The sequence below is a fragment of the Poecilia formosa genome, unplaced genomic scaffold (genome assembly GCF_000485575.1).
Source record: "Poecilia formosa unplaced genomic scaffold, Poecilia_formosa-5.1.2 Scaffold159, whole genome shotgun sequence".
Taxonomy (NCBI): Eukaryota; Metazoa; Chordata; class Actinopteri; order Cyprinodontiformes; family Poeciliidae; genus Poecilia; species Poecilia formosa.
This window is the reverse complement of record NW_006800098.1, coordinates 1,068,882-1,083,580: the sequence shown is the minus strand read 5'-3', so window position 1 is coordinate 1,083,580 and position 14,699 is coordinate 1,068,882. Positions and strand designations below refer to the sequence as shown.

The following is a 14,699-nucleotide window of genomic DNA, read 5'->3' as shown; positions in this document are numbered from 1 at the left end:
TTTATCCTCATCTTCCCCAGTTCGAAGCACGAACTTGTAAATTAGTCACTCGCCAGACATCTACATCTGCCCATCATGAGCATTAAGTTCAGTTTGATTTAGGCCTTAAATGATATAAACTCTGTTCTTCCAAAGTCTATTGATGATACAATCAGGTGCAATGATTTGCATGATTAGAATTGGGTCCACATGTTTGACTTTACTGTGGATTTTAAGTCATTCGGATCTTTACTGTGGATTTTAACTCATCCCGCAACAGTTAATTAAATGCCCCATAACAAGCAGCACCTCCTCCATTTGTTTGTTTGTTGGTCTAAACAAGCTCCTGGAATAATTCTGGGTGTCTTTTGAACCACCAGTTCACTCAAACTGGTTGGTTTCCTGGAATAGACCCAGTTAATAAGTATAATCTGCACATCTCTGGGATTAATGAAATGTATATCCTTTCATTAAATAGTGTAGAGTTCGGACCTTTGGGACAGCCATACCAGGAGCTCGATGTTAGCCAGTTCTGATGTGTGATGGAGATGAGTGTCCTATTGGGAAAGTGAAGATTGATGCTGCCGCCGACATGCTTAACTGTTGAATCGGTGACGTTAGAGTCTGAAATCACTGCAGTGACTCCTCCAGAAGGCATTTATTTTGTCCAGGTGGGAAACTTTCCCTCTCAGTCCATGGCGACGTAAAGCTTCAGCGTCACTAGTGTTTCTGCATTACCGTTTCGTTCCAGATTTAGAACTTTAACTTCATGAGGAATCCCAACTAGAGATTTCATCTGAAAGCTTTGAGTCAGAAAGTTGGGCGCTCCAGCAGGACAGTGAGCTCAAACACGCATCCAGTCTGGTTATGTAATGGATAAAGCACTCTATTCTTAAGCTTTCGGAATGGCGTTTCCAAATCCCTGACCCCAACCCTATTGAAAATTAATTCTCTGAGTCTCAACGCCAAGCCTCCACCAGGAAGCCAACCAGTTTTTAAATGACCTCCACCAACTCTGGCTAAAAGATTGGTTAGATATTCAGCCAGAAGCTTATTGATGACAGCCTATGGTTGAGATGCAATAACCAAATTATGTAATTGACCCTGTATGGATTATAGAAACTCCAATATATTTAGACCAGACTGCAAAGTATGGAAGAAATATTGAATACAGACCAAAAAATGAAATGTCAATTAAGCAATCCACAACAAATTGATTTATATGTGCCCAATTCTATTTAAAAAAAAACAAACAAAAAAAACATTAAACTGAAAAGAAGCGTTCACAACAAAATCCCTCTTTCATTATCTGGATTTGCATTGAATTATTTTATCCCAGCCATAAGTAGAGTGTGTGTATCTGAAAAGTTGCTTAAACAAAGAAAAGATTGTTTTGCACGCAAAAGTAAAGAATGAAAAAAAAAATATTATGACAATACCAAGATTCAGTATTTCACTCTATTGAGAGTCTAAAGCTGGTTTATATAAAATGTGTTATGTTGAGCATTTCTTTGTTTCCTTTTGTTGGTGCCAGAATAAAATTAAAATCTGTTACAATGGCAATTAGAGTCAAGAGAGCTCTGCAGAGTGTTGATATGCAAAACAAATCACAGCTAAGGGATTTGTATTTACAGGACAAAGTCTTAAATTAAGGGCGATTTAACCATTTTTCCAGGCTCACACGTTTTTAAGTTTTATTAAAAGAGACTGTAGTTTGATAGATTCTGGGTAAGCATCTTAACATTTGCTGTTGAGGTAATTTTCATGTTGCTTTCTAGTCTTTCTTAGTGTTTTTCCCAGCTTTAATGCATTTTTTCATCCCCACAGTTTTCCTGGTGTGTGTGTGTGTGTGTGGTGACGCCTTATGCTTGTTCACGACAACATAAACATGTCGGGTTATGTGTGTTACAGTCGGCTTCGCAATCTTCAGAGCTGTCGCAGGGCCAACTGCAGCCACCCCAAGTTCTCTCATCTATAGAAAGGTAATGTATGCAAGTGGATATCGGATAACGTATAATAAAAGCCTTTTCTCGCGCGTTTCGTTTTTAACGCCTGCCTTTCCCTCAGCGGCCACTCGGAGACGTCGGGCCTGAGCGACGGAAACGAAGGAGGAGGCGGCGGCCGTCATGAGGGTCGCTCCGCCAAACGGCATCAGAGGCGTTCTGTGCGAAGCCGGTCGCGTCACGAGAAGACGTCCAAGGCGAAACTCCACGTCCTCAGTGTAACGACTCTTTTCCCAATCGTTCTATCGTCTTAACATCTTGCTTTGTGCGACACGACGTGTTACAGAATTGTGAATTCAAATGCGTGTCATGAATCGTTGGTCAAAATGTAGATCACTTTTTCACGTTCTCGTGTTTATTTCTTTGTTTTGTTTGGCGTCGATGAATGCAGATCTCCAACCGAGGAGACAGAGTGGCAGAGTGTCAGCTGGAGACCCACAACAGGAAGATGGTGACATTTAGGTTCGATCTCGACGGAGACAACCCTGAGGAGATCGCCCAGATCATGGTACGGTGCTGATCACCCGACTGCTTTTGTCCATATTCAGAGATCTTGCTCAGCCTCTCCTATGCTTGATCAGGTTCTTGAGTAGAGGTGGGAAGAAAGGACTTTAAGCCATAAAAAGAATCTAAGTGTGTCTGATTGTTTGGTTGTTCCAGGTTGAGAGTGAGTTCATCCTGGAGAGTGAGCGAGAGTCGTTCATCGAGCAGGTCAGAGAGGTCATCGAGAACGCTGATCAGAAGGGAGACGCAGGAAGTCAGGTGAGGACATAAGTCTGGGTCTCAATTCATTTTCAGAGGAAAAGCTTTTGGTCTTGTGTTCATTGTGGAACGATAATAATGTTTTTGCAGCGTTGGAAATTTTTGCTGAAACATTTTCAGACTTTGTCTCTTCGCACTCTCAAAAACCAGCCGGTTTTCTGAAGCGATAATTTTTTAAAAGGTTCCGAGTTACTAACACGTTCGCTCATTTATTTCCAGATGATGGGTGACAAGGAAGAGCTGATTCCTGCGATAAGCAGCCCCATGCCGGGTAGGAACAACTTAATAAATAAAACTGTTGTTTAGAAGAGAAAATCCACCAAAATCTAACATTTCAAGTTTAGGTTTTTTTTGTTGTTTTTTTTTTTGTTCCGTCATAAATGGGAAAACATTTGTTTTTCTGTATTTTAGACATCCCTCCCAGTGCGACGTCACAGGTGGTCCACTCAGCAGGACGGAGATTCATCGTTAGTCCTGTACCAGAAGGCAGACTGAAGGACCAAACCCTGCCCCCCTCACCAACACCTGCCCCGCCAACTCCGTCTGAAACTGGTAAGTAGACCCGATTTATCTTCTTCCTGGATGAGCTTCTCTCTCTTTTTTTTTTCTCTTTTTCTTAAATTGTGTTCTTTCTCTTTTTTTGTGTCCGTTTAGCCCAGTCTCATTCTCCTGGCCAAATGTTGGTATTTTCCCAGTCTGCGGGAGCAGTCACGTTACACCAAGCCTTCTCTGAGCTCAGGCAGAGTAAAAACCAGTACGACGCAGGTCCCAACACCGCCCCGGCCTCCGTCCACTCCACACATCCTCCCCTGCAGCCTGCAGCGGTGGCGGCCTCCCCACACAGCAGCGTAGTCACTCCCTCCGTGGATTCAAGTCTAAATCAAGTCAAAGAGCAGCTCAGTGAAGCGTCTCCTCCTCCCCTCTCCTTCTCCTCACCCTCCACCTCCGCGCCCCCCGTCTCCTTCAGTCCTCCCTTTTCTTCGTCTCCTCCTCCTCCCACCTTGGTAAATCAGATCATCCTCCAGTCTCAGCCCGTGATGCAGGCTGCGTCTCGACCACAAGCACAAAGTCAGACGCAAACCCAGCCCCCGGCTTACATCCAGCCCCAAACGGTTTCTGCCGCCTCGCTGCCTACCTCCGTACCAACGGCCAGCATCACCAGCATCTCCAGCGTCCCGCCGACGGTGCTCACTTCCTCTCTTCTAGGCCAGACTGTCCCGTTCGTATCCTCGCCTCCTTCCTCTGCTCTCGAACTCTCGTCGGATCATCCGTCAGTCTCCCCCACCTCAGCCTCCGCTGTCCCCACTACAGCCATCCCAGGTCCACAGATGTCTCCGCCCTCCTCCGCCCTTCCAGTTCCCGCAGCTGGCTTGTCCGCCTCTGTGGGTCTCCAGCCGGTGACCACGACCGTTCCTCCGGTCCAGCCCACTCTGGTCCACTCGCAGCCACAGACTGCAGCCCTGCCGGGGCAGACACACGCACACTGTGGAGAATGTGACACGAGGTGAGACGCGAAAAAAAGCCTCTGTTAAAATGCCACGTTTTTGTAATGGAGGTGCGTTTCAGCTTTAAACCTACAGCTTTTATTATCATGTTCTCCTATAAAGTTTAAGATTTTTGTACTTTACAAAGCAGGGTTTCTACCATTTAATTATTTAAGTGCTCAGGAATGACTCCTAGCACACTAGAGACAATAATCAGCCACTTTTATCTGCTCTGTGCCAGACCAGCATAAACCAGTCAACGCACTGCAAAGTCACAAACTCTTACCAAGTAATTTTGGTCTAATTTCTAATGCAAATGTCTTGGTACACCTGGAATAAGACAAAGCTAACTTACAAGTAACTTTTCAGCACAATATAGGGGCTTGTTTTAAGTCAGTAATTCTTTAATATTGATGAAACGTACAACTGAAAATCTGTTGTTCCACTGGTAGATTATTTCACTTGCAACAAATACTTTTTCTTCATTATTAAGGAATTATTGACTTAAAACAAGCTCCTATTTTTTGATGAAAAGTTAGAAACTAGACCAAAAATCCTGGCATTAAGTGTTATTTAAATTAATTACTGATTATTATATCATCTTCCGATGTAACCCCTCTTTGTCGTCTCTCAGGACTGAGGCTTCCTCCGAGTCCGTAGGCAAACCGGACGACATCCAAGCTCTGGACAAGAAGCTGCGCTCGCTCTTCATGGACCTCGGCGGAGTGGTGCCGTCCACACAGGGAGACGTCCTACCTGCTGACCCCGCCTCTGGAGCCTCCGTGGCTGGCACCTCGTCCCCCATCAGCGCCGGCCCCACCTCCACCGCGTCTGTAACGGCTCCTGGCTCCACCCAGTCGGTCAACCCACCGCTGCCCCCCTCCAGCCTGGCACTGGGCCCTCTGGGGTCAGCGGCTCCCGTGCAAGGCCCAGGGACACCTGTAGCCACCCCTGCATCGTCCAGTATGTAGAGGATTATGTTTCTGCAGTTGTGCGACTCTTAAAAAAAAAAAAAAAAATCAATTCTTTAACTGAATTTCTGATTCACATCTCCCTAGTCATCCCTGCCTCTTCTATGGGTCAGACTACTCCATCCAAAACCCCCCTATCCAGGGTACCGGTGAGTTCCACAGAATATCATATCTAATAACTCCAGAGTCTAATTGCTTAATTTGTGTATGGGTATTGGATGTATGGGTAGGAAGCATGGGCATGGTTATTTACTGCTAAAAGTAATATATATATTCAGTTCTAATTGTTTCTTGCTACTCTTACAACTCACCTGGCATGTAAGTTCCTTTTAACAGGGTTCCTGCACAGTCTTATTACAGAATGTCTTTTAGTATTTCGAAATTTAGGAAAAAAAAAACTTTATATATTCAAAAATCTGACTTTCTAAATCTAAGCTAAATAATCTGAAACTGTTACGGCGTTTGATTAGACAGAGAAGAATGCAAACGGTAGTAGATCATTTTTAAGCGAGAGGCTTTAAATCTGCATAGAAATGTTGTTTTGAGGGAGAGCACAGGGTATTTCTTAATGAGCAGAGATTTTTTTTTTAGAACATTTGATGTCAAAAATATATAATCCTGACCTTAAATTAAAACTATACTATCTTCCCAATAGAAATAATTAAAATCAAATCAGAAATATTTTATTTATCCTCACAGGAACTTAAATGTTGCCGTAACTCGTATCATCCCAGCATCTTCAGGAAGTGATTTGGAAGGTGATGCTGCAAGTTGTAAGGATCTCTGGTAGCAGTCAGTTCTGCAGCGAATCTGAAGAAGCCTCTGACTGAAGACTTTGTCAAACACGCCAACAGCTCAATATCTGGGCAGCAGACTTGATATTCCACAGCAAGATGACATGGATGTTGTTGTTGGCAAGCACTTCTAATATTTAAATGCTTTTCAGCCTGATTAGGAAATCATACAAAAAGTTAGTCAAAAAAAAATTAAGAGTTCTTTTTTTTATTTTTTTTTAATTTAAGCCTGAGAAAGATCATTTAAAAGAAATGTGCAGGAACCCAGTTTTAACATTCTTAGGCATGAACACTACTTTTGTAATCTTTTCTCCAGATATCTGTTTGTTTTACTTCCTGCCACTTTCTACTCATTGCATCTCTTTCTCTGGGATTAGGCCACTTCTCCTCCTTCAGAGCTCCTGACACCCTTACCTGGACCTTGTCTAATACAGGTGTTTTTTGCTCATTTTAACACTATTATATGTACTGCAATGCAGCTCTGTTTTTGTTTCAACTGTATCTCAACTAATTCAGTCTAATTTTTTTTATGTTACTGTAACATCTCCACACTTAACTTTTAACACAAAAAAACAAAAAAAACAAAACAAAGCTTCAATAATTCGATTGACGTATCGCCTGTGATGTGTCGTTCTTGATAGGATAATTGCAATCTAAATGTCACCGATAATGGAACGCGTGCTTGAATAATATCCCATCTTGGCATAAAATGGTCCAAAAGCCTAAAATAATTGCTGAGGTTCCAGCAGAACACAGTGAGGACGAGTCACTTCAGGCCACAGACTGTCTTCATTCCCAGCCTTTGTTGTTGTGGCTGTGGCCGTCTAAAAATAGACATTCTTTCAACCAGAACCGCGTCCTAAATAGCGAGACATGATTTGAAGCTCCTTTTATGAAAATGTGACCTGCCTGGTTATAAAACTCCCTCCGTTTCTCTTATGCAACTCCCTCTGGGTGAGACCTGTCCTGTTTGATTAAGGTAATCGTTCTGTGGTCCAGGTTCACCATGGATTTGATTTTAATTAATCTACTTTTTTTTTTTTAATTGTGACTAAATTGCTAATGTGAGGGCTTTTAATTTTTTCACTCAGTGATTATTTGTGCTTTTGTGCCAACAAGGAGACTTGGTTCTTCTATGAAAAGTTCAAGTAATAATAATTTCATTTGTATTCAATTAAGTTTTTCTTTTATTAATTCTAATGCTGCTCAAATTATACATCTTGATGGCAAATGGACTGCAAAAACGATGCAGAGTGTTATTTGAGCAATTACCTCTACTCTTTATTTAAACTTTTTTAAGAATATTTAATTTAGTTTATGTCAAATTAAAGCTTCAATAATTAAACTTTTTTTTTTATTCTACTACATCTGCAAAAAAAAAAAATACAATCACTACAACTGGAAACTAATTTGATTTGAAACAATGTAACATCAATTATTTAAAACCAAGCAAAATATTTTTCTGATTTAAGTAAAATGCTAAAATAAGCTAAGCAGAGCAGAAAATGACACTTTTTCCATTACGTCCACGTTGACGCCGACAAGACCTTAATGTACAAACTCAAACATCAGTGCCGCTGCTCTTTTAGTGCACAACAGCCTAATATTTTGTCTACTCACTCCTCCAGTCACAGCAGCCTCTGGAAGACCTGGACGCCCAGCTGAGGAGAGCACTGAGTCCAGAAACTGTCCCTGTGAGCTCACACACACAGGTCGACACACTCCCGTTACAGCCTCATTTTAGTCGCTTAGGCTGGTGCTGATGGAGCCACTCAACCCGTTTCTTCTCTTTTAACACTTACTGCAGGTCTCTTTCAGCAGTGTTCCTACAATGGGACAACCAAGTACGTACAATTTATTTACTAAACATAGTGAACAAGTTTCTTTCCCTGATTTATTTGACAAAAATGTGTCACCTTTGCTACAGTTCCATTCTCACTGGAAGAAGAAAAAGCCCCCTCCCCTGCTCCTCCTCCTGCAGGTGGAATTAAATTAGGAAGATTTCAGGTAAAGATGTGTTGGAATCTTGTATGGCATTTGCACTCACTTTCACATTAGGAAAAACTTAAAATTGTACACATAAAACTAAAATGATGTCCTCTGTTTTGGATTTTAAAATCACTGGGAATGAAACGCTCGTAAATTAGGCAGAATTTGATTCCGGTTCTTTTCCGTCTCCTCTCCTCTCTCTTCGTTTTCACACTCAGGTGTCCTTGGCTGTCGAAGAGCCTGCTGTCCAGCGCCCGTCCTGCACAGAGTCTTCTTCCACCACCTCCTCCTCCACTTCGTCCTCCTCCTCGTCCTCCAGCCTCTCCAGCCCGGAGAACACGTTGCACAAAGACTCCCCGTCCCGTCTGAGAGGGAAAGGAGTGAAAGGCGGAGACGTTGTGGACGGGCTCCTCCAGAAGGCTGCGGCGGGATCCCACCTCGCCTCCCCTCTCGGTTCCCCGTGCCGCTCCCCCAAACCCACCACCACCATCGGCCGCTTTCAGGTGCGCGTCGTTTCTCTTCCGTTTTGCCCTTTTCCGTTACGCCGTCGGGTCACACGTTTTTGTCAAATGGGTCCTGTGAATTCAGGTTACCACCAACCCTGAGACCCGCGTGGGCCGGTTCTCGGTCAGTCGCGCCCAGGAGCAGACCCAGCAGCCCGAGCAGAGCCCTCCGCCGCCTGCCGCTCGGGCTGCTGCTAACGGACCCAGCGATCCCGGACAGGTTCTGTCTCCAGACTCGCCTCACAAAGCCTCCCTACCTAGCCTAAACAACAACTCCTTCAACAACTCCTACATGAGCAGCGACAACGACTCTGAATTTGAGGATGAAGACTTTAAGCAGGAAGTCCGAGGCCTCAGAGAAAAGTAAATAAAACCTCGGGTTTTCCTGCATTTCCCAAAACCCTCTGCTTCAATATCGCTTTCTGTATAAGAATAGAGAAAGGGAAAACATTGTACAAATGTTTTCCCTTTTCTTCCTTCAGGCACATACGTGAAATTCAGGCCCTCCACTCTCGCCAGAAGGAGGAAATCGAGCGCTTGTTTACAAGGCTGGGAAAGGTGATCTGTCACATAAAACACCATACCATTCTCAAATCAGCCACATAAATACTAGATAGCAACTTCTCCTACCTGGGATTTGGTGCAGGTGCCTCCAGCTGCTGTGATCCCACCCCTCATCGCCTTTACTGGCAGAAGGCGGCGGCCCACCAAAAGCAAATCTTCAAAATCGTCCAGAAGCAGCTCCACCCACGGCAGCAAGAGCCCTTTACAGCCAGGTAGGCTCACCTTGGTGCAGCAGACTTTATTTATTCATGTTTGGGCAATACCACTCACCATGCAAAAAGTATTCCCACCCCACATGTTTGAGCCTGAGCCACGGCGTCACTGTAAACATTGTTAAACATTTTACTCTGTTACTTTTTCTATGTTCACGCATTCGTGTGCACACATCTGTCGTGCGTTCGTCTGTTTCGTCACTCGTGCATGCGGGCATTTCACTGCATCAGGCTCGGAGCCGGAACATTTCTGACTGCTTTTCCTGTCTGTTTCTCTCTGTTGTTTTTTTTTTGTTTTTTTTTTTTGTGGGTGACGTTTCTCTCCGTCCGTCCTCTTCGATGTCTCTCCACGTCCGCTTTTCGGCATGTGCGTCGTGTCGATGCTTTCTGCGATCTCCAGGCAGCACTTTATCCGCCCAGAGCGTCCCGGCCGTGTACCCCGGCCAGCTGCCTCTGCTGGCCCCCGGAGTGCTGGCCGACACCGTGCTCCAGCCCCTCAAGCAGTCCGCCTCCAGCAGCAACCTCTGCTCAGCCTACACCAGCGAGGCGGCGCTGTCTGTGCCCAGCTTGTGTGCTCCGACCCCGGGTAAGCATGTCACCGGGGGCTGCGGCAGACCCCTGCGCGTCATTTACACTGGCAGCTCTTTGCATGCAGACGGAAACGAGTGTTGCAAAAAAAACAAAAAGAAAGAAAAACAAGAAGCTCGTCCGTCTGTCTTGCTTTGTCTTTCTCTTGAGTGTGAACGGCGTGATGGCTCACTCACTCTAACATCTTTTCTTTATACTCTTCAACTCTCATCTGTCTTCTGTTGTATTTTCTCCTTTCTCTCTTCTTGCTTTTCCTTCACCTCTGTCCCTGTCCCCTTTCTGCATCTCCCATCATCCCTCTCTTCAGGCTGTGTAAAGTTCAGCTGGGGTTCGGAGCGTGTGGCCTTCAAGCCGGGTGGCAGGAGGACGCGCTTTCTGAGTACGCCCTGCTTGGCTCTTTGTGTGTAACGCTTTATTTCTTTGCTCTTCTCTTGTTTATCCTTACTTACCTTTCATTTTTAAATGTTTTCTTTTCTCCCGTATCTGTTGAGACTCAGTCATGATTTCTTCCTGGTGGTTTTTGAAGAGCCGCAGCTGCAAGATGCTTGAAAAATCTTGCAGCTGCGAGAACTAGACTCATCTAGAGAAGCTGGATAAGTCTAGTTGTAGTTACTCTGGCAGAAATTAGAGGACAACTGGAGGGATGCAAAGCTTTTCTGTCTGTTGTTTTAAAATTATGAGGCAGGTTTACTAAATTTTGGGGAGAATATGACGGCTTTTTGCCTTAGAATTTGATTTTTGTCCATCTGCAGAATGAAGCATATTGGGCGTTGTTTTCCCTGCGAAAACGTGAAAGTTGGCTTAATGTAGAAGTGCTCCAGGATCGTGAATGATTAACTGATTTGTGATATTGTTGAATTATTACTTTCATAATAAATGATGAAAGTAGTAGTTGCCATAAATCCATACAGCCCTCTTCATGTTGTTGTGATTCATCCTCTCCTTGCTACGACATTTAGCATCGTGAGCATCGTTCTCTTTGTCAAGTGTGATTATCTGATGCTGTGAGATTCTGTCCATCAAGTTACATATTTGGGAAACAAAGTGTGATTTTATAATGTTTCAGGTTTTATAGCCAACTAAAGTAAGGAGATTGGTTTTGGGATTTTCCAGATCTTGAGTTAGAAAATTAATTTCAAAATTTAGTCCCCTGTATCATTCCATATCTCTGTCTATCCATCCATTTATTTTCTTTCCTTTCATCCATCCATCCACCCATCTGTACAACCATCTTCTGTCATCCATCCTTCTGTCCATCCCTCCATTCGCATCCATTTTCTGTCAAACCTTCCATTCACTAACGTTGCATTCTAGGCATATTTTAAGTACAGTGTAAAGATGTTTGCTAACCAATAAAAATAAAAAAAACCTGATTTGCCAAAACCTGGAATCAGAAAATCTAGACTTTAGAATCACCTTGAAGCGCAGCAGTTGGTATAAATCTGCATTAGGTGCTCAGATCAGAAACTACACTGATGGATATGTTCAATCCTGCAGCTGAACATCTTCAGAGTCATTATCTCAGCTTCTCCTATTCATGCAGACAATGATGTGGTTTAGCATCTGTTGCCTTCCAAATATGTGATTCAGAAACCCCCAAACAAGTGCAGGATATCTTACTTCTCTCTCCTCCGCTGTTTGTGCCTCCTTCTACTGTCTCCATTGCTCAATATGAACATCTGCACCAGCTGATCAGCCCGCCTTGTGATTAAATACTAACTATAGCTTCGTAACACCCAATATTTCAGCACACCGAAATTACAAACAGACCGTATTTCTAGCCACACAAAACCTACATGTTTCTATTTTAACAGCGTTGATGTGCATTTTTGAATGCTTTTATAAATACTGTGATTGTTCTAATGAAAATAAAAAGGATCCTGCCCATCAGAAGGAGCACTAATTAATTCTGAGCTCGCACTAATGAGATGCGATACGAGAATGAAAGATGAACCCTTTAGCAACCCTGACATTAACCAGCTACAGCTTTGCTACTTAAAACTTCAAAAAGCAAAGCGTCAGAAAACGGTCAACAAAGTCAGTGAAAGTCCTTGTTGTTCTGGTTGATCTGGTTACAAAAGTGTTTACAGGTGCCGCGAGTCGGTCCGGTTGAGTATTTCCGAGGTCGACGGCAGAGCAGCTCCTTTGTTGGGAAAAATAAACAGAAGAGCAGCTGTTGCATCTGTTGACTGTGGGACTAAACAAAGTCACGCTCGGGTTGTCAAGTCATCAGGCCGTGAGCAGCCATGATCTGATTTCTGTGCCATGTGCAGCTTTAATTTTCCACGTCATGCTAGGACACCGTGGCGCGCAGACACGTCGGTCTAACACCTCATCGCTGCTCCTTCTTTATAATTACACTTTCCAGTGATTGGATTATTCGTTTAATTCGGAGGTCCTGGTCTGTAATTGAAATCTGTGCTGTTAAAGTAACTTGATTGTGACGCATATTTTATATTTAGTCTGCTAATTAACTCCTTTAAGCAGTTCACAGCACACAGACTTGCGCAGTAATCCGTTTGGACAAGGCTGTGCTTTCATTTCTGTGAAAACAAACAGGAAGTTTTGACTTGGTGACTTGAGTTTTTGTCATCTAATTTTGTGTTTATTGAGAAATGTACTGTATTTTATTTTTATTTTTTGTGTTAATCTGTCATTTCAATCAGAATATTCTCGTTATCAAGTTTTTTCTCTCTCTATTTTTTTTTTCTTTATGAAAGGATTTTTCTGAATGCTTCTGATCCCTCTGCAGCTCAAAACGCTTCCCCTTCCTCACTCATCATCCTCACTCCCGTTAAACCCCCACTTTAACCCCATCACTGCATCACCGGGGAGTGGAGAGACAGACTTTGGTCTTAGTGACTGGATTTGGCTTAAATAAAATGAAATGTAATTCATATTTTGTCTTAACTCCCAATAATATCAGTGGAACTCAAAGCAGTTGTACTTTATTGCACCTACTTCACATTTCTATATTAGGCAGCCAAAAACTTTAATGTATTGAAGTTGGATTTTATGTCACAGACAACACAATAAATGGACAGTGGTGATGTAGCAAGAAAATGTTGCACGCTGTTATTTTATTTATTATTTTTTTATTTTTTTACAGATTAAAATGAAAGAGTGACATGCAGTTGTATTCAGCCCCATTTACTCTGATCCCCCTAAATCCAGAGCAAATTTGAAGCTGCAAAAGACTTGAGACAGATCAGAGATAAAATGGAGTAGTCTATATTAAAGTGCAAGTCGGCCTAGTCAAAGTCCAGAAAAATGTGACCGCTTCCCTGCTCCTGCTAAAAAATAAATCAATAAAAGAAATCGTTATACCCCCACCACCATGTTTGAAGCCAGTTGTCTGCACTCTTATTTTATTTAGGGGTATCAGTAAATGGGACTGTGTGTGACATACAAACGCATGCTACTCCATAAAAATTGAAAGCTGTGTGTAGTTTTTCTTTCACTGTAGACTTCTCCTCTACTATATACTACTTTATATTGGTCTGACACACAGTAAAATCTGCGCAAAATACATTAAGATTTGTGATTGAAATATGAAATAATATCTGGGAAAATGATGTTAAGGGGGGTACATAGTTATGCAAGGCCCTGGTGACATTGACCCAATCCTGGTGAGCTGTAGAGAGGACTCAGAATCATATCAGAACCAGATGATTTGTCACCCAAAAGCATCTTAAAGCTACAGAGAACAGACTTTAGTGGGAAAGCATTTAAATTCCCATGATAACCATTTGCACTGTTGTCTCCCATTTAATGTTATCCTTCTATGACCCATGTTTGACTTCAGAAGAAGGAGTTATTCCTGTTTCCTTACGGCGCAAAACGCAGTTGACATCCTTGTTTGGTGCACAGGTCGTTTCTGCCCTTTAAGATGTTATTGGTGACGCTAACCCACCCCGATTCTGTGTGTACCTTGTATGTCGAGTTCTGACAATCATACTCAGCTGCACTGTGCTTGATTGTGGGGTGATGTGGGCGGGGCTTTTAACTCTGACTCTCTCCCGATCCTCCGATCGTTGTCTTCCGGCCACCCCCAACCTCCTACAGGGAAGATGGTGAAAAAAGTCTGCCCCTGCAACCAGCTCTGTAGTAACTATCTCTCTCTTTTTGGTCTTTCCTCCCTCCATCCATCCCCCTTCTTGCTTGCTCTCGCCCTGTGTAGAATCAAATTTGACCAATTGGCCAGATTTGGGATCAGTTCAGTTCACTTCAGTTGTCATCTGTATTCTTTTATTTTTTTTATTTTTTTTGCAATAACTTTAGATGATCCGTTTTGACTTTGAGTTTTAATAACTGAAATGATCCTTCGCTAGAGACTCAGACTGACACCGCATGCATCTGCAGGCTCTCCTGAAAACCTCCGCCTCCCCTCCCTTACCATGGCTTGCAATCTAGACTGCATTGACCAGAATCCCCTGCTGCTGCAGCCATACATGACTCAGCGTCTCCACCATTCTTGTTTTCCTCCATTTTGCTCAATGTGAATTGACAGTTTTATTTACCAGACCGGCAGTATGGTTCTCTTGCCTCAGGTCCTTGAATATATTATTTTATTAAAACAGGCCGTGCAAGAATATTATCTCCCTTTTGCTCATTCTGTCAGCATGGCACCGTCTCTAAAGCTTGTTTTGTCTGTGAACAGAAGGCAACTCTGTATGTCCCTCATCGTGATGACTAAGAGTAAAATTAAGCAACATTTCTATTAAAAGTTATACATTGCAGGAAGTCAAATAGCAGTGCATGCATTTTTTTAAAGAGTAAAATTGGCTCTACAAGTCTGGGAAAAGTGTATTTTCTGCTCCACTGGAGTGTGGGTGCCACCTATGGGCTAA

The 14,699-nt window shown here is 43.1% G+C and overlaps 1 protein-coding gene across 22 annotated transcripts in view; it reads left to right on the top strand.

Moving 5' to 3' along the window:
- Positions 1-14,699, top strand: part of wnk1b (WNK lysine deficient protein kinase 1b) — an 82,736-nt gene that overhangs the window by 64,744 nt on the left and 3,293 nt on the right. For 10 of the 22 annotated variants that reach the window (XM_016677630.1, XM_016677645.1, XM_016677644.1 and 7 more), the window contains 20 exons: positions 1,891-1,961; positions 2,047-2,200; positions 2,374-2,490; positions 2,643-2,744; positions 2,964-3,015; positions 3,156-3,296; positions 3,399-4,248; positions 4,863-5,191; positions 5,287-5,348; positions 6,371-6,427; positions 7,622-7,705; positions 7,801-7,837; positions 7,921-8,000; positions 8,201-8,485; positions 8,571-8,848; positions 8,968-9,043; positions 9,132-9,261; positions 9,662-9,847; positions 10,157-10,249; positions 13,915-13,956. In XM_016677630.1, the coding sequence (XP_016533116.1) occupies positions 1,891-1,961; positions 2,047-2,200; positions 2,374-2,490; positions 2,643-2,744; positions 2,964-3,015; positions 3,156-3,296; positions 3,399-4,248; positions 4,863-5,191; positions 5,287-5,348; positions 6,371-6,427; positions 7,622-7,705; positions 7,801-7,837; positions 7,921-8,000; positions 8,201-8,485; positions 8,571-8,848; positions 8,968-9,043; positions 9,132-9,261; positions 9,662-9,847; positions 10,157-10,249; positions 13,915-13,956 (3,226 nt within the window). The other 12 variants (XM_016677641.1, XM_007564457.2, XM_016677633.1 and 9 more) reach the window with 11 other exon arrangements.